The 25355-nt window shown below is 48.4% G+C and overlaps 1 protein-coding gene across 1 annotated transcript; it reads left to right on the forward strand.

The window, feature by feature from the left end:
• Window positions 1–1293: 1293 nt before the first annotated feature.
• LOC136002936 (ral guanine nucleotide dissociation stimulator-like 1) lies at window positions 1294–22464 on the forward strand. The gene is made up of 24 exons (XM_065658172.1): window positions 1294–1386; window positions 1519–1681; window positions 1932–2081; window positions 2462–2622; window positions 5826–5953; window positions 9012–9609; window positions 10329–10761; window positions 10852–10874; window positions 11450–11560; window positions 12686–12894; window positions 14150–14227; window positions 14667–14851; window positions 15733–15857; window positions 16497–16712; window positions 17125–17228; window positions 17562–17694; window positions 18138–18254; window positions 18560–18592; window positions 19846–19967; window positions 20225–20314; window positions 20765–20903; window positions 21376–21567; window positions 22054–22165; window positions 22346–22464. Exons 1-24 carry the CDS (start codon window positions 1294–1296, stop codon window positions 22462–22464), a joined length of 3834 nt encoding a protein of 1277 aa, XP_065514244.1.
• Window positions 22465–25355: the final 2891 nt, after the last annotated feature.

Here is a 25355-nt window from a genome sequence, read left to right on the forward strand (position 1 = left end):
CTGGTGGCTGGAGCAACCCTGCGGGGTGAGCTGCTGTGTGGGGAACAGGGCCGCAAAGCGGGAGGAGACTCACTTCTGGGAGGGGAGACGTGACAGATGGCCCCAGGTACTGGGGAAATTCTCTGGAAACTGGATTTACTAGGCATGCATCAGTCAGGCCAGGGCAGGGCCGCTCGGCCAGGCTGGCTGAACCCCCGTGCCATATCTGCCAGGGGACTGGGGTGGTGGGTGCTGGGAGTGCCCGGGTAGGAGATGGCAAAGGTGCCAAAGGTGCCGGGTGTCCGAGCAGACAGGGGTGTCGTCCCTGCTGGTGGGGCTTGGGGGGCCGGGGCTGCCCCCCCTGCCAGGGATGCCCAGGCTGCGGGGAAGGGCTGCTCCTGCCCGGGTGGTGGGCACAGGGGGGCTGAGCCTGCAAGAAGGACAGGAGCCATGGCCGGCGGTCACCTCTGCTCTTGCCCCCAGGAGCGTCCCGGGCTGCAGATATTGGGCTCGGTCCCTACCTGGCAGGTAGAAGGTTTGGGGGAGCACAAAAGGCTGCAGGACCCACAGAACTGGGGGGGTGGGGGGTGTGCACTGGGAGCCACTGGGGCTGCAGCTGGGGCTGCAAGTGCCTTTGGCTGGAAGCCTTGGGCCGTTCCCAGAGCTGGGACATCCTTGGCATGAGCGGGAAAGGCACTGAGCGCTGGCCTTAAGATGGATCCCTGCGGAACCCGCTACTGACTGGTTGCCAGCCCGACATGACCCCATTTTCTGGAACCCTTTGTGCCCAACCCATCAGCCAATTGCTCACCCACTGCACTGTGTGTTTACCCAGCTGTGCGCTGGACATCTTGTCCAGGAGGATCCTGTGAGACACGCTATCAAAGGCTTTACTGAAATCCAAACAGATCGCATCAACAGGCTTCCCTTGGTCAACTAGGTGGGTAACCTTGTCCTGGAATGAAATTAAGTTTGTTAAGCAGGTCTTTCCCCTCATGAACCTGTGCTGGCTGGGACAAATGCCTGAGTAGTTCAACAAGGGCAAGTGCAGGGTCCTGCACCTGGGGAGGAATAACTCCAGGCACCAGTACAGGTTGGGGTGGACCTGCTGGTCCCCCCGTGCTGCCACTGCTGGGGAACCTGCTGCAGCTATTCCCAGCCAGGACCTTGGAGGGGCTGCTCAAGGTGGGGACATGGGGGGACATGGGGGCGACATGAGGACCTGCTGCGGCTGTCCCTAACATGGACCCTGCAGGAGTTGTTCAAGGTGGGGACATGGGGGGGATATGGGGACCTGCTGCAGATGTCCCTAACATGGATCCTGCAGGGGCTGCTCAAGGTGGGAACATAGGTGGGGACGTGGAGACACAGGGGGGACACAGGGGGTTCCTGCAGGCACTGCTCAAGGTGGGGGAAGCGGGGGCTTTGGGTGTCACCCAGTGTCCCCTCAGGTCAGCCAGACGTACAGCCCCATGTTCCTGGCATGGCTGGGGACACGGCGGGTGGGCAGGTGACATGAGTGTTCCCTGGTGTCCCCAGCTCAGTGAGAAGTACGGGCCGGTGTTCACGGTGTGGCTGGGGACGCGGTGGGTGCTGGTGCTCTGTGGACACGCTGCGGTGCGCGAGGCGCTGGTGGACAACGCCGAGGCCTTCGCTGGGCGTGGGCGCATGCCCACCCTGGAGAGCACCTTCCACGGCCACGGTGCGCGGGGACACCGGGGGGGACACCAGAAGTGGGACCCCAGAAGTGGTGGGAGCCCAATGGTGGCACACTGACAGCCGTTGGACCCCAGTGATGTGCCCACTCTGCGCAGGGTGCTGAACCCCCCATGGATGCTACCCACCCCCTCCCACCCCCTATGGTTGCTCACCCCACCATGTCCCCCCTCCGGGGTCCTGCCCCCGCCATGGGTGCTGCACCCCCATGGCTGTTGACCACCCATGCCCCCCAGGGGTGGTTTTCGCCAACGGGGAGCGCTGGCAGCAGCTGCGCCGCTTCTCACTCTCGGTGCTGCGCGACTTCGGGGTGGGCTGGAAAAGCATCGAGAGCCGCATCCAGCAGGAGGCGCAAGCGCTGCTGAAGGAGCTGTGGGACACCCAGGGTATGGGGGGGTCAGGGTGGGGGACACGCACCCCTGGGTGCTGACACCCCCCAAAAATACCCCCGCCGCCCCAGAGAAGTGCTTTGACTCTCACATACCTGCTGGTCTGCACCAGGGGTACGGGGGGGAGGTGTCAGGGGGACTGGGGGGAGGTCGGGAGAGGGGACCAGGGTGGAGGGGCACCCCTGGGTGCTGACATCCCCAAAAAATCCTCCCGCCCCCGCTTTGACTCCCCTTTACCTGCTGAGCTGCACCCAGGTTACGGAGTGGGGGGGTGAGGGGGTTGGGGGAGTCTAAGGGGGTTTGGGGAGGTCTGGGCGGGCGGGGGTGTCACCCTTGGGTGCTGGCCGCCTCCCCCAAAAGATCCCCCTTTCCCCCAGAGAAGCCGTTTGACCCCGCGTACCTGCTGAGCTGCGCCACGTCCAACATCATCTGCTCGATCGTGTCTGGGAACCATTTAGACTATCGCGACAGCGAGTTCCTGGAGCTGCTGCGGCTCATGAACGACAGTTTCCGGGAAATCAGCACCCCCTGGGCGCAGGTGGGAGGGGCAGGGGGTGGGGGGGCTCAGAGGGCTGCAATGGGGGGAGGGGGGCAGTGAATTTGGGGGTCCAGGGGGTGCGACGATGAACCAGAGTTTCTGGGAGCACCCAGTTGCTGGGTGCATGTGGGGTCAGGGGGTGCAGGGGCTGGGTGGGGGGAGTCAGGGGGGGTGCAATGATGAACAAAAGGTTTGGGGAGCTCAGCACCCCTGGGCGCAGCTGAGACCTCGGGGTCGCAAGGGAATGCTGGGAGGGGCACGATGGGTGGGGAGGGGTCTTCTGGGGGAGGGACCAGTGGGTGGGGGGGTCTTGGGGGTGAATTGGGGGGGTCAGGGAGGGTTCGATGGTGAACAATAGTTTTTGGGAGCTCAGCACCCTGGGCGCAGGTGGGACCTGGGGGACGTAAGGAGTGGCTGGGGGGGTTCCAGGGGTGCAGGGGTTGGCTGGGGGTGTCATAGGGGTGAAGTAGGGGGAGAGGGTGGAATAGGTGGGGGTATCAGGGGCTGCAATGATGATCAAAGAGTTTTTGGGAGCAAAGCACCCCTGGGGGCAGCTGGGACCCCGGGGGGTGCAAGGGGTGGCTGGGGGTGGGTCCAGGGAGTGCGGGGCAGCGGGGGGTGTCATGGGGGTGCAGTGGGGGCAGTACGGGGGGTTGCAATGGGGGGGGGTTGGGGAGTGCAATGATGAATTTCTGGAAGCTCCCAGTCTCTCAGTGCAGGTGGGACAGGAGGGATGCAGGGGGTGGCTGGGGGGGTCCAATGGGTTGCGGGGGTGCAGGGGCATGTCCATGGTGACGTGCGGACACAACCTGAAAAAGTATTAGTTAATACCAACAAATATCGGTACCCCCCTTTTCTTGGAAGTTCCGAAAATTCAATTTGCCATTGTTGTCCAGGCCCATTCCCTTTCCCAATTCAACTCATTTCTAGCTTGGGCATATTTTTGGGATTAGTCTGGAGGCAAAGATCACACTGTTGTATCACCTGTTTTACAGTGGTATACAAATTTCTAGCTCTTATTTCCCTGATCAAATGTTTGCATAGTGCTTCTGCTCCTTTTCCCGGTGGGGTGTGAACCCACCCTTCCTTATTATATGATCCCTCTAAATCTACGATGAGTTTCCGATCCTCTTTAGTATACTCTGGCTTACCTTCTAAAGAGACCTGCCCGCCAGGGACTAAGGCACTTTCTATTTTTACCTTTTGCTTGGCCACTCGTTTTGCCTCTCTGTCTGCCAGTTCATTGCCTTTCTCCAATTCCAAACTCACTTTCTGGTGTGCCTTAATATGCATGATTGCCACCTTCTTAGGAAGTTGAACTGCTTCCAATAGTTTCAATATCTCCTCCGCATGCTTGATATGTTTGCCTTGACAGTTCAAAAGTCTCCTTTCCTTCCAAATTGCTCCACGTGCATGCACAACCCCAAAAGCATACTTGGAGTTGGTATAGATGTTAACAGTTTTACCTTGAGCTAGTTCCAGAGCACGAGTAAGGGCAATTATTTCTGCCTTTTGTGTGAAAGTATTTTTAGGCAAAGGTCCAGATCACTTCACGGCTAGTAGTTATGGCATAACCAGCATGCCTTTCGCCGCTCAGGATACAGCTGCTTCCGTCCATAAACCAGTTTTCAGCGTTTTCCATAGGAATGTCTTTTAGATCTGGTTGACTGGATCATGTTGCTTCGATGGTCTCCAGGCGGTCATGATGAACTGGTTCTCCAACGTTACAGCTGAGGAAAGAAGCTGGGTTGACAATGTCAGTGACGATAATTTCTATATCATCTTGTCAGACACCGTGTGGGATACTAGCACAGTCATTTTCTGACCCATGGTATGTCTCCGAGCCTCCTGTATATTCAGTACCACTGCAGCAACTGCCCACAGGCATCCAGGCCACCCTTTTGCAGTTGTGTCTAATTGTTAGGAGAAGTAGGCCACAGCTTGTCGATATGGGCCAAGGTCCTGTGCCAGTATACCCAAGGCTATTCGCTGCTTCTCGTGAGAGAATAGAAAAATGGTTCACTCACATTTGGGCTTTCTCCTGTGATACCCGGTATCCTTGGAGCCCCAAAAGTTCAATAAACTTATGGTTCAGGTTAGACACTTCTCCTCTATTCTGGTAGTGATCAAAATGTCATCCACATATTGTAGCATTTGTCCCTCATCTCATCATCAGAATTTCACATTCAAATCACTTCCCTCCACTAATTTACTCTCATGTGTAAAGATGCATCTTAAGAGGGAGCAAGGTGGTACTTTAGTAATGGAACCGGTTCTCATTTTATAATTATCTCCCCAAACAAAATTCTTTTGGTACCAAATATAAATATGCAAACTAAAATACCGAGCTCAGACACACAAACCAAATACCAAGTTCAAATATGCAAACAGATCACAATTACAATTAATCAAAACAATATCTCGATTTTAGCATTGCACTTTTGGACAGCTTACCGCTCAGCCAGGCAGAGGTACCACTGGGTCTCCCTGACAAAACAGGTCAGTGCGCGCTGGAGCCCAATCAGCACCTGACCCCCCGCTGCCTTCAGCAAGCTGGACTGGGCAAGGCTTTTATTAGAGTCTCATCTAGGGTATTACAATTGTTATCCCCAAACGGGGTTTGTTGCCTGGTGTGCACACAAAAAGCTAAATTTAGTACACCGAGATGAGGCACAGCCTACCACACAAAAAACCTTACATGCACACTGTTAAGAGCTAAACTGCTCGTCGTACAGATGGTTGTACTCTACAGATTATTACAATAGACATGGAATACCCAGGCACTTATAAAGATAACACACATAATTACCAAGCTAGCTATTAGTTCAACAAACACTTATCATTCGCTTCGTCCATCTCCAGCCGGTCTCCTCGCGGAGGATGCGGAACCGCGGATCAGGACTCCGCACTCACTTTGCAGTCAGACTGCGTCTCGAGCACTCATTCACACAAAGCACGGTACCTGGCATAAAAACTTCTTAATCATACAAAATGTAACTGTCACCATAAGTATTCCAATTACAGTTACATCAATATAAACTTCAATTCCCATGGGTTAAGATGTTATAATGTTACAATCGCCATGGGACTTGAACCCCCGACGATTGTTTCAATCGCCGCTGGGACTCGAAGCCCTGACGACTGTAGTGAGACTTGAACCCACGACTGGAGACTCTGTTTACCCTTCTCCCGCTTCCATACAGTCATTAGCGGGTCCATCCTGGCTCCCGAAACCGGGACACAACAGAAGTCTCAAGGTTACTCGATCTACCCCCAAGATCGCTAGCGGCTTGACCCCCTTTTGGTCGAGTCAAGTCAGCAACCCCCTTAGGTACCCATTTACACCAAACCAAACACCAATATGGGGAATCTGGCCACGCGTGGACGTCTCCTATGAGTTAGTGGGCCTCCATGTTACAGTAAAAAACATACCTGATCTGCTTAATGCAAATGGTCGCTGTCTGCCCTCGCGGTGACCAGCCGGAGTGGAGCTCCTCAGAAACAAAAGGTTCGGGACGCGTCTAGGAGGTCCGTTTCTCTCAGGCGGTCCGCGCAGCCGGGCAGAGTTCGTCCTGCCGCAGTCGCCAAAATGACATGCGGAAACAACTTTACAACCTATAAAGTCATAAAACTTTACAACTCGCAAGGTTATAAAGCAGGTATGTTTGTTAGATGTCGCGCGCATGAAGGATCAATCCTTTAATCTTGCGTGCGCCTTCTAACAATAGAAGATGTTTTTAAATACAGCAAGGTGTTACATATTCATGATAACCCCAGGAACGCCTATACATATTCATAACCTTTCCCCAAGAAGGTGGCTCTTATTAAAATGAGTTCCAGGACCTTGGCCCCTCCCTGTTGCACCTGCGCAGTGCTACCTGGTGGTCATGAACTTTTCATCTTTGGCTTAGAATGCTGAATTGGCTGGGACCCCAACTGCTGAGTCAGTTAAAGTATCATCCCTTTGCTGAAAATCTTCGTTATTTTGTCTCCTCAAGGATACAGCTGATGCTGTAAAACTTCTTATCTTTGCATTTAATGAGGCTCTGTTTCTGAACATAATTCACAAAACTCGAGGCCCTTGCTACGTGGTTAACCCTTTAATTGTTAATTCCCTGTAACAGCGGCAGAGCCGAACTCATCCAAAAAAAGAGGCAAGTTTGCTCCTCACGTATAAAAATATCCAGACAAGTTGCCTTTCCATCTTGTCACGTGCAATAATTCTATTGGGGCTGTCGAGAACAGCACAGTTGACAACACCAACATCTCTGTAGGTGGCTTTGGTTTGATAAGGATAATGTCAAGCAGTTTGTAACCAAACCCTTTAAATTTAAAGTTCCTAGAAGTCCTGACACTTGGTTTTAGGGCCTAATTAAACAGGCCTGCAAACAGGCTGTCAGGCTTTGTTTTCCTGAAGGAAGAAATGGAGGCACAGGGAGTGAAGCAGGACATGACCCGGACTAACTCCTCCCTTTTGCAACCTCCACTTTTGCTGCCACGTCCCAGGATTTCAGACACGCCAAGACGGCAGCTCTGGACTGGGAGGCCCGTTTAGATCTGGCAAGTTTGGAGATTTGTGGAGGGGAAGCCAGCGACAGTTTTCTGTTGCCGTGCGATGAAGGAGATGACCCTACAGAGGAGCGCTGCTCCACTGAGCTGAATGGTTTTGGAAACCATTTTGATTCCCTTTGAAAAAACAAACCCAAATACCCAAACACTCGCCCGCAGTTTCTCTCAGTGAACAGGGTTAGAAAAAGCCTACGAACCTACGAGGAGTAACGGCTACACAGCAGCCTAGTTACAGCTATCCAGAAAGGTATGAACGCTTGTACACCTCTCTATATCAATCTCTGTAAATACAGAATTCTACACAAGGAACTGTGGAAAGACGTCGTTCAAGGCTGGCTTGGTTTTGTTGTTTTACAAAAGCTCGCGAGGCCTTTTGTTCAGATCGCTGCTGTTTTCTGCCAGTTTGGCTCAATCGTTCTTACAAGGGATCTGGTGGATTCCAGCACGTTTCTGCCTCTCTTAGAGTCATAAGACACTGAGAAAAATGTTTGAGGTTAGAAAAGGTTTGAACAAGTGGGGTCACCTCTGCTGAAGTGGAGGGTGTTCAAGGTCCCACGGGGAAGCAGCCTCATCTTTTCACTCAGGTACATAATTGCTCTGACCAGAGACAAAGGAACAAAAGAGAGCAGAAACACTGACTTCCACAAAATGAGCCAGTGTGTTTAACCACAACTCACATTTCTGGGGAAGGAACCCCCCTTTGCTGGGGAACAACGCGTTCTTGATTTCAGTTGCCTATTCTTTAAAACCTTTAGTAGAATAAGGAATCTATTGAATCACAAAGTGAAAACATTGCTCTAAATGACAAGAACTTCATTTTTCCTTTCCCACTTGTAGTAAATGTTAGAGCGACCTAGTGATTCCTGTTGCTAGTTAAATGAGATGGCAGATGGCTCATGTTATTGATAAGGATGTTCTGAGTCTATTTTGAGGAAACCAGATGTACCGAAACACAGGAACAGGAACAGACAAATCGTGGACTGAAGGACAAGAAGATGACCAAATGGGGGAGATAATAGAAACGTCAGCCAAAGCCAGAAGGACAGTGATCTTTTTCTACAAGGACCCCCGAGTTCAGATAAAGGACAAACTGAGGAAGATGAGAGCCTTCATCCTGACGACCACCAGATGGGGAGAGAAGACCCTAACACCAAGACAGAGCATGCGTATCTATTAGTATGAATATGTATTAGTGGGTGGGATAATTCCCCAAAATAGAGAATTGTAATAACAAAGGGGGGTATATAATGACCACTAAAAACTTTGTCAGGTGTGCGTGTAGGTGGAACGCAGATTCCCACACACCCAGCGCTGCTTTGCTTATCTCCACTACAATAAACTTCTCTTGAGCATAGACTCTGTCTGTGTGGAGTAAGTTTATCTATCACACCACTTATGCTGGGACTGTGTAGTTTTGCATTATCTATGTTCTCCTCTTTGATATTTCTTCCTAATCAGAACATTACACAGCTTTGTGAGGTTCCTCTTCACGGAAGGCAGGAGCCCCGGAGAATAAAAGACACACGCACACACACCTACGTGTGCCCAAAGCCCTGTGTTGTTAAGGAAGCGGCTGGTGTGAAAACCTTATTCATGCCCCATGTTTCCTGCAGAAGCACCTTCTTGCTGGAGGAGGAGTGTGGGCTCTGCCCTGTGTTCCAGCAGAGCTGCCTCAGCTGGGAAGCCACAACCCGGCTGCAGTGGTGCTTGTAGCCTGTGGACTGCTCGCGTGTGTCTGGTAGAAACCGGCTTGAGGGCGCCGACGGAACGACTTGCAGGAGGCGCTGGTAAGACAGCGGGGTTCGGTTCCCGCCTGCAAGGCCCAGCAGTCACACGAAAGCGTGTGGTGCGTGTGCACGAAGCAGCTCCCGGGAGCGCCCGTCCCTCACGCTGCCGCAGAACAAGCTCTGCTCCCCGCACAGCTGCAGTCCCGCCCGTCGGGCCCGCTCCCGGCGCTCTGTCCGGCTGAGCAAGGGCTTCCACTCCGGCCGGGCTGAGGGCGGGGCAAGGGGCGCGCGAGGGAGCGGCGGCGAGCTGCGATTGGCCGGCTGCGGGCGGCCCGCGAGGCCGCGTCCGGTGGCCGTGGTGACGCCGCGGCCGTTGCCGGCGGAGCCGTCGGGGCGAGCGGTCGGGGCGAGAGAGAGAGAGCGGGAGTGCGGGGCTGGCGGAGCCGGCAGCAGCTCTGCCTGCGGCCACGGCCGGGACGCAGCGCCATGTGCGGGATCAGCTGCGGGCCCTGCTGCGGACGGGTATGAGCAAGGCCGGGCCCCGCCGCCCGCCCTCCCCCGGGCCTGCGGGGGCCACGGGGCCGGGGGGCGGCAGCACCGAGTGCCGAGAGAAGGGTGTTGGTGGCTGGTCCCGAGTGCCGAGGGACGGGACGGGAGGAAACGGCCTCCAGCTGTGCCGGGGGAGCTTCAGGTTGGGCGTTGGGAGCGTTTGCTGCCAGCAGGGGTTATTAACCGTGGGAACAGGCTGCCCAGGGCAGCGGGGGAGTCCCCAGCCCTGGAGGGGCTGAACGGACGCGGAGGAGGTTCTGGGGGACAGGGCTGTGGGTTCTCAGGGCCGTGTTCTCAGGTTCTCAGCACAGGTCCTCAGGCCGGCATCAACGGATTAAGCCTAAGAGTTAACATAGTCGTTAATATGAGTTAGAGATGGGGGGAAATGGGCAAAAAGTATCCTGTTCTGGTGACAAAGCTCTTCTTTCCAGTGATGTGTTCTCTGGGCCTGTAAGCAACAGACAATGCTGAAATCTTGTCAGTGATCAACTGCTTATATATTTAAAAGCAAAAGCAACAACAAAACGTTTTGAAGCAGAAAGGACTTTTGAACAAGGAACAAGTTTTGTCTGAGATGTAATAGAATCCCGTGCCTTGAGGTGATTTCCAGTCAAGTGTTACAGTGATTATAGGTTCTCAGGGACATGCCAGGGGTGGGTTAAGGGCTGCACTCAATGACATTCAAGGTGTTCTTCAACCAAAGTGATTCTATGATTCTCTCGTACAATCTATTTTTTGCATTGTAATAGTGCCTAAAGGTCAGGGTTCCTATGATCTTGTCCTGGTACTTTTGCAAGAACATTAAAAGTAAATGTGTTGCTCTCTGCAATTCAGAACTGCCTTTCCGTTGTTTTCCAACAGGCTCGGAATTTCTCCTTTCGGAACCTGTCCCTCTGGAGATGTTGGAGGAGACAAAGGAGGAGGACACCCCGGAGGAAGACACGCGAGGAAGACGTGGAGTCTCTGCACAGCCTTGAGGAGAGTCTGACCAAGCCAACGGAGGAAGGTGTGCAGACAGCAGAGCGCATTGAGGAGAGTCCAGAGCGCATTGAGGAGAGTCCAAGCAAGATAAGAGAGGGAGATGTGGAAACTCCAGAGCACACTGAGGACAGTCCAAGCGAGATAAGAGAGGAAGACGCAGAGACTCCAGAGCACATTGAGGAGACTCCAGAGCGCATCGAGGCTGGTCCAAGCAAGATAACAGAGGAAGACGCAGAGACTCCAGAGCACATTGAGGACACTGAGGACAAGCCAACTGAAGAAGATGCGGAGACTCCACAGAGCCCGGAAGACAGTGTGAGGAACCAGCCTGGGGAAGATGTGGAGGTTCCACAGAGCGTTCAAGAGGCAAGTCACTGGTGTACAGGCAGTTCTATCTGACTAGGGGATGTTTTAGAGGTAAAGGAGGTAAAAACAAACAGAAAAGCAACTCAAAAAAACCCAAAGCCCAGTCTCCCCAAACCAGGATTTTGTTGCACTGCACTCAGAAGAAATCCTTTCTAATTTAGTTGTTGCTGTGCTTAAGGCTGTGGTGGTTAGTAAAGCCCTGAAATTTTAATTGTTCGATTGTACATATGATGACAAAACATTATGCGGTTGCAGAGGGACCAGTATATGTATTTCTAAAGTTAATTGTTACATCTATTTTCAATTCTCTTGTTCTTTGCTCCTCAACACGTATCAGCATGTTAATGCAGTGGCTGTTAGTGCTGGGGTTCAGGAGATCTGGACTCTCTGGTTCAATTCTTACCTCTTTCCTTGGCTTGTACAGTAATTTGTGCACTCAGCTCCTCTCTGCTTTCATTTAGAAGTCCAAAAGTTACCCCAGGTAACTAAAGGCAGCTAAAAAGTGGCAACTTAAGTGAGTGTTTTTGAGGCGGTTTGAGCTCCTCGTCTTGGCATGCTGGTGTCTGCAGCTGGTGCTTGTGCAGGGACCATGTTCCTTTCTCTCTTACTTGTTTTCTTTGCCCTTTTCCTGGCAGAGCACAACTGAGGATGGAGGTGAAGAAGTAGAAGAAGCAGCTGTTGACTGTGACACCCTGAAAAGCGTGCAGATCCAGCAGACCGAGGATGAAGGAGCAAGATGGCTCGGAGTAAGTAAAGCTGGCGCGGTGGCATTTTGGATGGCTGCTCATGGACTTTGGAGCCTGTTCCAGGGAGCTGAATTCCACACGGATCATTATGATATTAACTTTTAGCACTGACTGCTCCCACTATTAAAAAAAAAACCCAAACCAACAAAACACTGAAGTTGTGTGTCTGGATCATCTGAAACGGCTGTCTTCTTGTGTTGGCTCTTCTTGTTTTCTTGATGTGTAAAACAGATTTGACCAGTAGTGGCGGTGGGTCAGATGGTACTTAGTGCAGAAATAAGGGTCTAGCTCATGGCCTGAGAAGTTGAACATTTGTCAATTATTTTGGACTGGCTGTGGCTCATTTCTGCTGTTAGGAACCTGTCTCAGGTCTCCCAAACAAATAGTCTCGGTCTTTTGACTAAAGAAGGTCTCTGAAAAGTCCCTGGAAAATTCCTCAAATCTTAAGTGAATATAGGTTTGGGTTTTATTTTCGTATTGCTTTCTCAGCCAGCCGAGAAATTAATTGTCTGCCTTTCTGCAAGAATTACAGCTCTGTACTGTTTTTCGAAGGTATTTCCAAGCATGAAGGCTTTAGGGGTAAGCGCAATGAGCTGAAATGCACAGGCACTCAGTTTGGCAGGTGCTGCTGCCTGCACCGTTGTGTCCAGGTTGGTAGTATAGAGACTTTGAGTAGCAGATTTCCCACCTCTGCCTCCTGTTATTACCAGGAGAAACATGAGAAAGTATTTTTGACCTCCTGTACATTTCCCAGCTGCTGGTTTTGTGTAAGAGGTGGGGAGCATTTTGAGCATGTCTGTGTCCCATAAAGATACTTTAGAAAAGTAGAATTTTTTCCCGTTTCGGGGGTGTTGTTCCTTGTACGTAGAAGGAGTTTGCCAGGTCTTGGTCATGTTCTCAAGGGAAGAGCTCTAAGTGATGCTGCATTTGTAGAGGGATGTGGAGGCTTTTCAGGTGAAAAGCATTTGGTATTTGGAGAGCCAAAACTGACAAAATTGTTTAGTAACTAGAGATGGACTATTCCTGTGAAAAGACGGAACTGAATCTGTGTTTCACTGTGCAAGCTGTGTCAGGGATCTGGCTTCTGTCTGAGCTTTGTGCTTTGTTTTTGTTTCCACTTTGTAGGCTGAAGGGGACCAGTTACCTGCAGAACACACTGTCAGCCAGGCCGAGATGTGCAAAAGCAAGACCCTGAAAGCTGGCACTTTGGAAATGCTTGTGGAGACCCTTCTGATGGCCTTTGAGGAGAATGATTTTACATACATCAGCATCTTCCTCTCCACATACAGGGCCTTTGCTTCCACCAGCACAGTCCTGGAACTGCTCCTGGACAGGTAAGAACTGGGACAGAATGGAAACGGAGCCATCATTGATTACACATGACAGGGGATGTTGGCAAGAATTTCTTCTACTACTTTTAGTGGACATGGACTTAATAACCTGATGGACAGAGGTCAAGAACCGTGCAAAATTCAGGATTTCAGCATAAACACACATAAATGTGTAAATGCACGCTGCCCACATCCCAACTCTCATGAAAGCTCAGGCGCCAGGTGGGGAAAGCGTGCGGGGTCTGGCTGCTGAGGAACCAAACTGGGACCGACACCAGAAAATCAATACAGCTTTTCCATTGAAATGTGCACGCTCAGATGTATCCTGACGTCCTCCTACCCCGTATTTAAGGAGGTGCAAGGTGTGGTTTCCAAGGAGCTGTTCCAGCTGATGCCAGGGCTCTCCCCGCAGGTCTCTCCAGGCTCAGTGTCCCCAGCTGAGCTCCCTGTGGCTGTGGCTGCGCCGCTCCTGTCAGAGGGACCACGGGTTTGCCTGATTTAGTCTGGGTTTGCTTTGCAGTGCACGGGGATATGTGCAAACCCTTCATCTCTGCCTCAGCTTCCCCAGCCCTGGTGGAATTGTCCAACATGAAGCCCTTGTTATAATATTGTGGAAGCTTTAGTTCCTGTTTTAAAGCCTTGGGCGGTGCTGAGGGTGTGAGCCGTGGCAGGGCAGAATAATCCTGCCTGCAAGGCACAGGCCTTGCCTGGGTAGGCAAGAGATTCTGCTTTGCTGTTGGGGTTGTGCCCATGGTTTCCTCTTTCCCGGTGGCGTTTTTACAGCCCCATGGCCATGCCCACTGGTGACAGCTGTGCCAGTAGTTTGGGCACAAGTGGGCACGTGCCACCGGGAAAACTTGGTGTGAAATCACCCTGGGAGTGGGGAGGAATGGGAAATACTGGAGAAACAGAAGCTGCGTTGCAGAAAGCGGTTGTGTTCCAGCCTCCTTGTGTGCTGGAGGGAAAATGGGCAGAAAGGGTCTTGGAGCTGTGAGCAGAGAGACTGTTTTGGTTGATTCCTCCTCTGTGCAGGCTGCTTCCTAGGAATGAACAAACTAGCTTGGAAGATACTGGCTGTTTCTTCAGGATTTTTTTCCTCTTCAAGCTCCTTAACTTTGCCCGACTCTTAGATTCCACATTTGCAGTTTGAGCTAGAAACACTTTGTAGTTGTTTATGCTAATTGTATATGAATTACGCTATTTGGGATTTTGCTTTTACTCAGTAGAGGTTCCTCTAAACCCCCTTCTCATTTTTCAGATATGGAAACCTGGAGGTCTCAAGCTGTGAAGAAGCTGAAAGCCAGAATTCCCCCGAATCCACCACAGCGCTCAGGACGTAAGTTTGGTTTTGCGCCGCCCAGCGAGCCCCAGGCAGGGTTGGGTGTTGGAGGAGGACGTGGGCAGCAGAGCTGTTGTTTCCTTGGACACTTCACAGCCCTGTTTGCTTCACGGAGCTTGTGTAAAGGCCGAGTATCAACTGTCTCATAACACATCCAATAATGCGACCCAGAGAAAATCTTAGTGTTTTTGTTAATGAGTGCGCTGGTTTCTCAAGGTGTAAGTGAAGAAGCAGCCTTTAGTTTCCTCTGAAGTAATATCTTAATAATATCTCTTGCATAAAAAGAACAAATTAAATTCTGTGCTCACAGAAGTGTCCAGACTGCCTTCACGTGGGGGATGAATGTCTCAGTGTTGTTCTGTTAGATACAGATCCAGGCGATTGCATCCATACCTGCTGTATAGAACCCACGTGTTCTCTCTGAATTTGCTCACAGTGCGATCGCATCGATTTTACAAGCCTGGCTGGATCAGTGCGCCGAGGATTTCCAAGAGCCGCCGGACTACGTGTGTCTGATGGAGGTGCTGGATTATCTGAAGAGACACATGCCCGGCTCTGACCCGGAGAAGAAAGCGCAGAATCTCTTGGAGCAGTTCCAGAAAGAAGAACTGGAGAATGATGGTAAAGTACCTTTCTCTGCTGCCTGTGTGTTCTCCCAGTGTCAAGCCTGTGTTCTCCAAGCATTCTAGTTTTGCTTAAGCAAGACCAAATGTCTTTGAGCGAATCTTCCTTTCTGCTGAGTTCTTGTACGTGCATTTTTCTCAAGTTGGCTGCGTGTTTTTCAGACCCCGTTGGCTCTGGAGTGGATAACGGTAGGACTGGTGTGCAGAAAGGCCCAGGCTTACACTTTAGACAGGCCCTGCAGCCCTGAATCCAGCTCTGGTTTACTGCCGAGTCCAGCCCAGGGCGTCGGGGTGCCTGTCCTGCAGCTGCTGGAGCCACGATTGGTTTCGTATATTTTGCATTACTTTCTCTCCTCATGAGTATTACTAGCAAAGCATGTTTTAACTTTCCAACTGGTCTCTCTCCCTTCTCCTCCTCTTCTCTTAAAATCTGGACATAAGAGCATTCTCGAGGCAATATTTTGGGGGTATAATTGCAGTCTTGTCTCTTTGCAGTTCAGCTTTATTTCAGGCTGTAGAATGTATAAATACTGACAAGTAGATTATCAACATTCTGCAGTGTTAATAAGGAATTGTTGTTGGGGGGTTGGTGGGTTTTTTTGCTTCCAAAGAATGGTTAGTGAATGGGTTAGGGCACTTCTCAGCGAAGAGACCCTGAACAGCTCAATTCTTTCTGTTTCTTTTTCTTCCACCTTCTCTTTGCCAATTTAACCTTCTGGTGCTTACTTTTCTCACTAAAATAGGCAGCACGGTGAGGCCGTTACACCAGGCAGGACCCTTTGCATGTTGTGCTATTGCATGTAGTGATTTTTGAAATATCTGCTTTGATTCAGTGTTTGCTGTATAGATTTACTAACTCATGTTTTCCATGCCGGACAGACGGGTTCCACAGCCTTTCTCCGCATAACCTGGACAATGAAGAGGAACTGGAGATCAGCAGTCCAGAAGAATTCTCTTTCTTCCAAGAAGACCTTGTGGCAGAACAGCTGACATACATGGACGCGGTATGTAGATCATACCTATTACTTGAAATGCTCGGGGCAGTAGTACTGGGCTTCCAAATTATTTTTTAAGTTATGTCAATGTAAGTCTAGTGTTCCAGAACAGCTCTGTTGCTGGGACACAGAGCGCAGCTCTGCTGGGTTATCCAGACTTGCTTTGTTCGTTGGGCTTTTCCTTTGGTTATTCTGAAGGTGGTGTTTGTCTTTTTTTTTGAAGTGTGAATGTAGACTGCGTAGCCTTTTTGGCAAAGTTTAATATTTGACCCCTCAGAAATAGCGTGGTTTTACTATATTTTAGGCTACCTCGCCTAGACGTGTATAAGTACTTTTAACTGTAGTGCTCCGATTTGGTTTGTTTGTATCAATCTCTTTCAAAAGTATCATTATATAGAAATTTTTCTCCTTGGTTATGCAAGTGATACAAAGGTATCTCTTGTTTTGCCAGGACTGTTTAGCTGACAGTTCTTTTAGGGCATCAAGCCTAAAGGGTTATGCCAAAGTGTGTATTTTAAACTAAGAGAAAACAAATATTTCCCTTGTAATACCATATTAGATTTAGGTCCAAGTTGTACTGTAAGCATGCATTTCTTCCTGTGCGCAACAGAGATCCAGGCTGACTTGGGCACCTCTGTTTCCCTCTAGACACTCTTCAAGAAAGTTGTGCCCCAGCACTGTCTGGGCTGCATCTGGTCCCGAAGGGAGAAGACAGAGAACAAGCACCTGGCCCGGAGCATCAGAGCCACCATCTCGCAGTTCAACGCCGTCACCAACTGCGTGCTCAGCACCGTTCTGAGGAGCAAAGACCTGAAAACACAGCAAAGAGCCAAGATCTTGGAGAAGTGGATTCGCATCGCACGTGTAAAGCATTTATTGGCGACTGTTTAATGTTCCTTGTGCGGGTGCCGTGGGGCTGGGAGGGGAGAGGGGGGTTGTACGTGTTGGGCCCAGGCCAGGGAGCAGCTGAGCTCTCGTTCTTTCTGGTTTTGGCCGACTGTCCCTGTCACAGCACACGCAGTGTTGCTCTTCCTCTCTTTGGGCAGCATCAGCACAAAGAGATGAAAGTGAGGAAGACAAGGTGTAAATGCCAAAGCCCATCAAGTGTTTGGTGGCTGGAGGGGGCAGTGATATTTTTGATGCTCAATATTTGTAGAGCTGCCCGCTTAGCAGGGAGAATGTGCAGCAAGCAGGACACGGGGCAGACAGAAGAGCACTGACCTGTTGGTGATGCTGACGTTTAATGCTCCTGGGTTTCTAACCGCTCCTTTCACAGGAATGCAGGATCCTCAACAACTTCTCCTCCTCCAAGGCCATCGTTTCAGCACTGCAGTCCACCTCCATCTATCGCCTGAAGAAGACCTGGGCCTGTGTTCCAAAGTAAGGCTGCCCCAGACAAAGGCAAAAAGCTCCGTGCTCTTTCTTTGTACCCGTTTATCCGCCTTCTTACAAGAATCTCCTACCTGCGGTGTGATTGAGAACCCTCAGCAGGGTCAGCGTCCCTGCGGCATTTCTTTGTGTCAAACAGGGCCTGGGAGCACCAGAAGATCCCAGGAAGGTTCCTGGTAGATGTGCAGCGTGTCACTGGATGTGTTTTGGTGCCGTTATCTTTGATGTGCCCAACTGTTAACGATTCATGAGAAAAAAACAGGAACCCGATCTGATTTAGAGTGCTTACAGATAACTGGAATGATTTAATCTTTTCCTGTACAGGGACATAATGCTGATGTTTGAAGAGCTGTCCGACATCTTCTCTGAGTGCGACAACTTTTCGACAAGCAGGGAGCTGCTGATGAAGGTGGGAATGAGTTTGAGTTGCAAGGCTTGTGATCGCAATCAAAGCCGAGCTCGGCCCTTTTCCTAACCAACGGAACTCCCGTGTGCGGTGCTTTGGGGAAGACAGGTCTGTAAATCCCGGGCTTTTCTGCTGGGGCGAGAGGTGCCGCACAGCGCAGTTTGACGCAGATGAGTTACGAATGAGCACGTTGGCTTTCTACCGCTCTGTACAGACATGAACCGCTGGCTAAGATACTAAGGATGGTGTCATGAAGGAAAGCGTCATTTACAAGAGCACTGTTTGCTGAAGCAGACGAGTTGTATTTTGTTTGCTTACACAGGAGTATTCTAGCATTCTAATAATTCTTCTTCTTATTATTATTCTAATTTTTCTTCTTCTTCTTCTTCTGCTAATAATAATAATAATAATAATAATAATAATAATAATAATAATAATAATTATTATTATTATTATTATTATTATTATTATTATTATTATTATTTCCGGGTCAGTTAATCCAGCATTGCTCTGATGGTTTGCAGGGAGTCACGCAAGGCACGGTACCTTACCTTGGTACCTTCCTCACAGATCTGGTGATGCTGGACACAGCCCTTCAGGACTATCTCGAGGTAATTTGGGGCAATTTTTGGAATCCTAAATATCCTCCCTCCCTTCCCGGCACTGTGTCTGCTCCTCTGTCTTCCACTGGGTTCTAGTGCAGTTCTTCAACATGGAGGAATCTATTTAAAAAATAGACTCAGGTACACAAGTGCTGGGGTTTCTCCTAGAGCTGGAAACAGGTATTTGTAGAAGCCTTTGCTCAGGGCAGGTCTGGCCTTTCCCTTCCTTGGTGTCGCTACTTCATCCTGTTTGTGATGAAATCCAACCGAGCCTGTGCTCTTCTCCTCTGATCCCTTCTCTTTCCTTCCAACAGGGCGGGCTGATCAATTTTGAGAAGAGGCGAAGGGTAAGTGGAACGTTGACTATTCCGTGATCTTTACTTCCTGATGCTCTCTGCTAGAGCGTTCTCTTGGCGAGCCTGTTGTCTTTGCTCAGGCGTATCCGACAGCCGCTAATGTTAATGCAGTTTGTGAGGAAGGAACAATCCCTGGCCCGCTGTGAACCTCTGCCGGGCTGCGAGGGGCGGCGCGGGAAGAGAAATTCCTTTTCGATGCGGGCAGCAGGGGAGGAGGAGCTGCAGGGCACTCGCTGCCACGGGATTTACGTCTGGGGCGCGCACATTCCCCCCGTTTGGTGTTCACGGGAACACGTTACACGTGTGTGTTCTGTGTGCTGGGAGTGAATCAGACCTGCTGGCGTGAGACCTTTGCTTGCCACGAGATACAGTTTGTAACCATCTTCCTTGTGCTGCAGTAAATCCTGGTGGGTAGAAGGTGCAGAGAGTGACCCAGGTACCTGGCCTGAGAAACCAAGGCTCAGCGTTTCCTTCCAGCCTGAGCCTCGTTGGTCAGAGATCAGTAGCAGCAAAGGCGCCGGGGTTTCCTCTGTGCGAGGGAAGTCGTGCCAGATCTCGGCTCTGGGCTCTGAAAGCAGCCGTGGTTTGGCTGTGATGGAGCCGTTTCCTTCCCTCAGCTGCTCCCGGCTCCACAAACCACCGCTCGGACTTGCCGTGTGTGCAGAACCGCACGGGCCAGGGTACTCATGAGATACACGAGCTGCTCCGTGCTCATGGGTCCAGCTTCACACAAAGCAGCGGCAAAGCTGATCCGCGCTGAGTGCTCAGCTCTGAGTCTAGAACCTGCTCCAACATGAGGGGTTATAAGAATTATTTTGGCCAAGTGCGTGTGCAAGCAGAGTTGGGGAAGAGCAGCACGTTCCAGTCACACATTGGGGACAGCGTTTTGTGTTCCTCTGGTGCAAGTGTGAGTGCACGACGTGCAGAGCCGGGGAGGATCAGGCTCTGCTTTCGTCACAGGCACCTCTGGTTATTTCCCTTGCTCAGTGCCTGAGAACCACCTCCGTACAGGCGTGATTCCTCTCTCGGCGCTGCTCTGGCCACGCAGGGTGAGCGGGAAGGGTGAGCTGCAGAATTGCATTGTTTGAGAAACTGGTTCTTGAAAGAGTCACTTCTTCAACTGAAACTGAACTTGGGGTCTAACTCAGTTTGTCCTGGATCTGTTGCTCTGTGTGTTTAGTATCTGAATGAGTCTGGCTTTATTCTTCTAATTAGAATTCCTATTTTATGATTTGTTTTCTTAGGAATTTGAAGTAATCGCCCAAATTAAGCTCTTGCAGTCTGCGTGTAACAGCTATTGCATGCCACCAGATGAAAAATTCCTGCAGTGGTTTAGGAGGCAGCAGCATTTAAGTGATGAGGAGAGGTAGGGTCTCAGCCCAGCTGGCGAAGCAGCTTTTCTTCCCCCGCAGGCAGGTTCTCTCAGCCTTGAGCTCTGCGCTGCCAGGAGCTGCCGCACGCTGCTGCTCCCGGAGAGTGGAAATACACACGGGCAGAGCTGTGTCCCTCCTTGTGGGGATGCAACCCTCTGTGAAGTGGGAATAACCCAAGGTCTCTCAGATATTGCCACTTGGCAATGTAACTAATATAACTATATAACTAATAATATTGCCTGTTCTGCAGTTTCCGCCTTTCCCGTGAAATTGAAGCAGCTGCTGAGAAGAGCGTCACATCGGCCACAACTCAGAAGAGCGTGGGGAAGAGATTCAGCCTGTGAGTACAACGGTGAGAGGAGCGTTTGGTGGCTGAATATGAACCGCAATAAATCAAACACCAGCTGACAAACCTGGCTGGGGACCCAGAGCACTGCAGTACTGTAAGGAGACACCACCAGCTAGAAATATGTATTTCTGTCTGACGTTGTCCCTTTCTAGTGGTGCAAATAGTCGTGAGGATTATTGACTAAAGACACTAGAAGTAACCTTAAGGTATCAGACAAAGGAACAATGTTAGTGCTGGATTATAAATGCGATTCAAATTTGCGGTAGCAAAAGAGAGTAAATAAGGATAGAGTCTAATTTGATATACACACGCAAAGAATAGGCCACTGGAGACAGGAAAACACAACACTCCGTCAGGTTTTTGAAGCAAGTGACAGCTTTGCTCAGCCCAGCTCTGTTGTGCTTTCCCTCACCGGCCGTTGCGCTTTCTTTTCTCTCCTAGGCCGTTCCTGGGCTTGGAGCTGAGCGCCCACAGCACACCCGTCACAGCGCAGCCCAAACCCGCTCCGGGTGGGAGCTCTGGGGACAGCAGCGTCACAATCGGCACTGCCAGCGCCACTGCAGAGGAGCCTCAGCACAAGGTAGGGCCTGGGCCCTGTTTTCAGCACACACAGCCTGTGCGAGGCTGCGTTGCTCGCAGTGGAATGGAGGGACCTGAGCTCTGGGAAAGGCTTTTTTGGGGGGAAAGCTCATGTGCATAAGCCCAGCCTAATTGTGGGGCAGGCAGAGCAGCTGAGCAAGTGAGAAGCAGGTGAGGTCAGAGCTCAGCAGCCCTGTGGGTTTGACCTGCCAGGAGCTGCCCAGAGGAAGCCTTGCCTGGGCTGGGTTCCGTTCCCAGGGAGCTTGGTCCTACAGACTCTGCTCTTTTGACCTAAACTGCCTTAACGGGGTTGCTGAAGCCCTTGTTAAGGCTGTTTTGCTGAAATATTTAGCTGATGGATCTTTGAAATTGTACTAAACATTCTTAAACCAAACGAAGCATGAGGTGCTGGACTCTGGCATCCATCACTGGTTTAAACTGTTGAGCTGGAGCAGTTGTTAGTGTGATTTCAATTGATCTCGTCCCCTCCCTTGCTACCATCTCATGCCAAGTGCTCCAAGAAGTGCCCCGACTCCATGACAACCACCACATCAAAAGAAGTGCCTCCAGTGCAGCCAGTTTACAACCAGCAGAAGGGAGACAGCTGCATCATCCGGACCAGCCTGGAAGATGACAGAAGTGGCAACATCTACAAGAGCATCCTGGTGAGTGGCGGGAACAGCAAAATGCTGTTACTGTGGGTGATGTTGTCACCCCAGGTGACTTAAATGGTGCTTTTAATTTTGGAAACACCTGTTCACTGATCAAACCTCAGAAAGTGTTTAGCACAGGAGATGAATGGATGTCTGCAAACAACAGCTGGGGGAGCGATTGCTGTGGAGTTGATGGCTGCTGAGAACAAGGTCTCACCTCTCCAAGTGGTTGCTCAGGAGAGCAGAGGCTGTGATTTACTGCTGCATTTCTAGAACAGTGTCTGTCGTCTTGAACTAAATCAACCACCACGTGTCACAAAGAGCGTGGTTTAGTATCTGGCTGAATCTGCTACGCAGTTACTGACCCGTTGTAATTTTTCAGTTCTTGGAAATCTTTTCCAAGACCAAGTAGTCTGCAGAAAGACAGGCCTTTGCTAATGGTTCAGTCATTAAAGAGAGAATAAAGCAGAAGCTCCCATTGCAACTCTGTCTTTGCAGCTAACGAACCAAGAGAAGGCTCCTGCTGTCATCCAGAGAGCCATGGAGAAGCACAACCTGGAGTCTGGCTCAGCTGATTACGAGCTGGTACAGATCATCTCCGAGGCCAAAGGTGGGGAAGCAGAGCTCTGCTGCTGCTGCTGGAAAAGTTCTGCGGCATCTGGAAGGAAAGAGTGAAATGTGAAGCGACGTCAGAAACGCCATCGACACGTTGTCGCAGCTGCCGGTGAGAATAAACCCCTAACGCTAAGTGGTGCGCAAATTAACGCTTGCTCCGCTCCCTCTCTTGCAGAGCTGGTGATCCCACCCAAGGCGAACGTGTTCTACGCCATGAACACCCAGGCCAACTTGGATTTCATCCTGAGGAGGAAAGCTGCAGCAAAGGAGGAGCCTGCCGTTAATATATGTTGATGTTTCATCTTTGTATCGTATTTGACCTTGTATATTATTTACTATTTATAAGTATTTTTAAGTATTTACTATTTGTAAGTATTTTAAGTATGTAAATTTTTTCCCACCAGTTTTTGTCAGGAGATAATATATTTTAATACTTGATCTGTATATAATATTTGAGTAATATAATATAATATAGTCTAGTATTATATAGTCTAGTATAATAGAGTATAGTATAATGTAATATAGTATAGTATAATATAGTATGTAAACTTTTTTGTCTCGAATTAATATATTTCAATATTTGTTCTTTATACAATGTTTGAGCTTTGTATAATATTTATATAGACGTATGTAAACTTTTTCACACAAATTTTAGTCTGGAGTTAATGTATTTAAATGTTTGAACTTTGTATTTAATCTTTATATAATATTTGAGTTTTATATAATATTTAATATTTATTAAATAAGTACCTAGACTTTCCCCATGAATTTTTGTCTGGAGTTAATATATTTTAATAGTTGATCTTTATATAATATTTGAGCTTTGTATAATATTTCATATTTATATAATCAGTACATAAACTTTTTTCCACCTGTATTAGTCGGGAGTTAATGTATTTTAATATTTGATCTCTAGGTCATGTATAATATCATTGTATACTATTTAATAGATATTTATATAATAAGTATATAAACTTCTTTTTCACCAGTTTCTGTCTGGAGTGAATATATTTTGTTTGATCTCTATATAATGCTTGAGCTTTATATTATATATATATAATAAATATATAAACTTTTTTACACTAATTTTTTCTGGAGTTAATATATTTTAATGTTTCAGCTTTATATGATATTTAATCCTTATACAATATTTAACGTTTCTATAATACATAGATTAACTTTTTACCACTAATTTTTATCTGGAGTTTGATGTATTTTAATGTTTGATCTCTATATACTATTTGATCTTAATGTGATATTTAATCTTTGTACAATAGTTCATGTTTCTATAATAAATAGATTAACTTTTTACCACTAATTTTTGTCTGGAGTTTAATATATTTCAGTGTTTGATCTCTATATACTATTTCATCTTTATATGATATTTACCCTTTATATAATATTTAATGTTTCTATAAGAAATACGTAAAGTTTTTCCACTAGTTTTTGTCTGGAGTTAATATATTTTAATGTTTGATTTTGTATTATATTTTATCTTTAATATTTAAGATTTATATAATAAATATGCAAACTTTTTCCACCAATTCTTGTCTGGAGTTAGTATATTTTGATGTTTGATCTCTATACAAATTCGTATAGAGATCTTTATATTTGATATGATATTTCATCTTTATACAATATTTAATGTTTCTATAATAAATAGATTAACTTTTTGCCACTAATTTTTGCCTGGAGTTTAATATATTTTAATGTTTGATCTCTATATACTATTTCATCTTTATATGATATTTACCCTTTATATTATATTTAATGTTTCTATAATAAATATGTAAATATTTTTCCACCCATTTTTGTCTGCAGTTAATATATTTTTATGTTTTAATTTGGATTATATTTCATCTTTATTTAATGTTTCTATAATAAATATGCAAACTTTTTTCCACTAATTTTTGTCTAGGGTTTAATATATTTTTAATGTTTGATCTCTATATAATATTTGACCTTTATATGATATTTTCTCTTTATATATAATGTTTCTATAATAAATAGATTAAGTTTTAACCACTAATTTTTGCCTGGAGTTTAATATATTTTAATGTTTGATCTCTATATACTATTTGACCTTTATATGATATTTACTCTTTACATTATATTTAATGTTTCTATAATAAATATGTAAACTTTTTTCACCCATTTTTGTCTGGAGTTAATATATTTTAATGTTTGATTTTTTTGTATTTTATTTCATCTTTATTTAGTATTTATATAATAAATATGCAAACTTTTTTCCACCAATTCTTGCCTGGAGTTAGTCTATTTTAATATTTTATCTTTGTGTAATGTTTGAGCTTTGTATCATATTTAATGTTTCTATAATGAAGAGATAAACCTTCTACCACTAATTTGTGTCTGGAGTTAATACATTTCAGTATTGGATCTTGATGTAACATCTCCTGTTTCTATAATACGTATGTCAGATTTCCCACTCCCTTGTGTCTGGCGTTCACCTCTCTTCCTCTTAGATTTCCCCCCTCCTGCAGCTGTGGGTTTATTCCCCTCAGCCCCTTCCCTTCTCTCCTGTCACTCTCTCCATCCCGGGTCCATTTGCACCGTCCTCGACCTCTTCAGCTCCCACCGCTGGGGCACTTGGGTTTAATTCCTGAAGCTGCTGGGAGGCAGCTGCTGTTTCTCTCCGGGATTCTGCCCCAAGTTCACACCGAGGAAATGGTTTGAGAGTTCCCATCTCTTCCCCATTGTCTCCATCACGGCATGTTTTGCTCCTGGCCTCACAACCGGGACCCGGTTGGGTTGTTTCAACGCGCTGCACACAAAGACACGTTTGGGGTTCACATCCCAGTGAACACGGGGGGAGAGTCCGGAACCTGCACCAGTCACAGCTGGAGTCCCTGAGCCGCGGCCTTTGTCACCAAAGGGCCTCTCGTGTTACAGCAGCAAAGGCGGAACAAAGATGACCCTGAATTTAAGCTGCTTCTTGCTAACACACCAACACAACCTGAATCCATTTCCCTCAGATAAATACGATCTGTTTGTGCACCAGGAGTTTCACATTGAATGCTGAGGGTCCATCAGCACTTCTCCTGTGTCCAAAGCACAGGCAGAGTTGTCAGGTTCTGGTGACGGCCTTAGAAACGATGATCTGCACCAACCCTGCCTGTGACCTTTGTGTGAGCAGCTGAAGTTCCTGCTGGCCCTGGGGAAACCTG

Source organism: Caloenas nicobarica, unplaced genomic scaffold (assembly GCF_036013445.1).
Source record: "Caloenas nicobarica isolate bCalNic1 unplaced genomic scaffold, bCalNic1.hap1 Scaffold_83, whole genome shotgun sequence".
Taxonomy (NCBI): domain Eukaryota; kingdom Metazoa; phylum Chordata; class Aves; order Columbiformes; family Columbidae; genus Caloenas; species Caloenas nicobarica.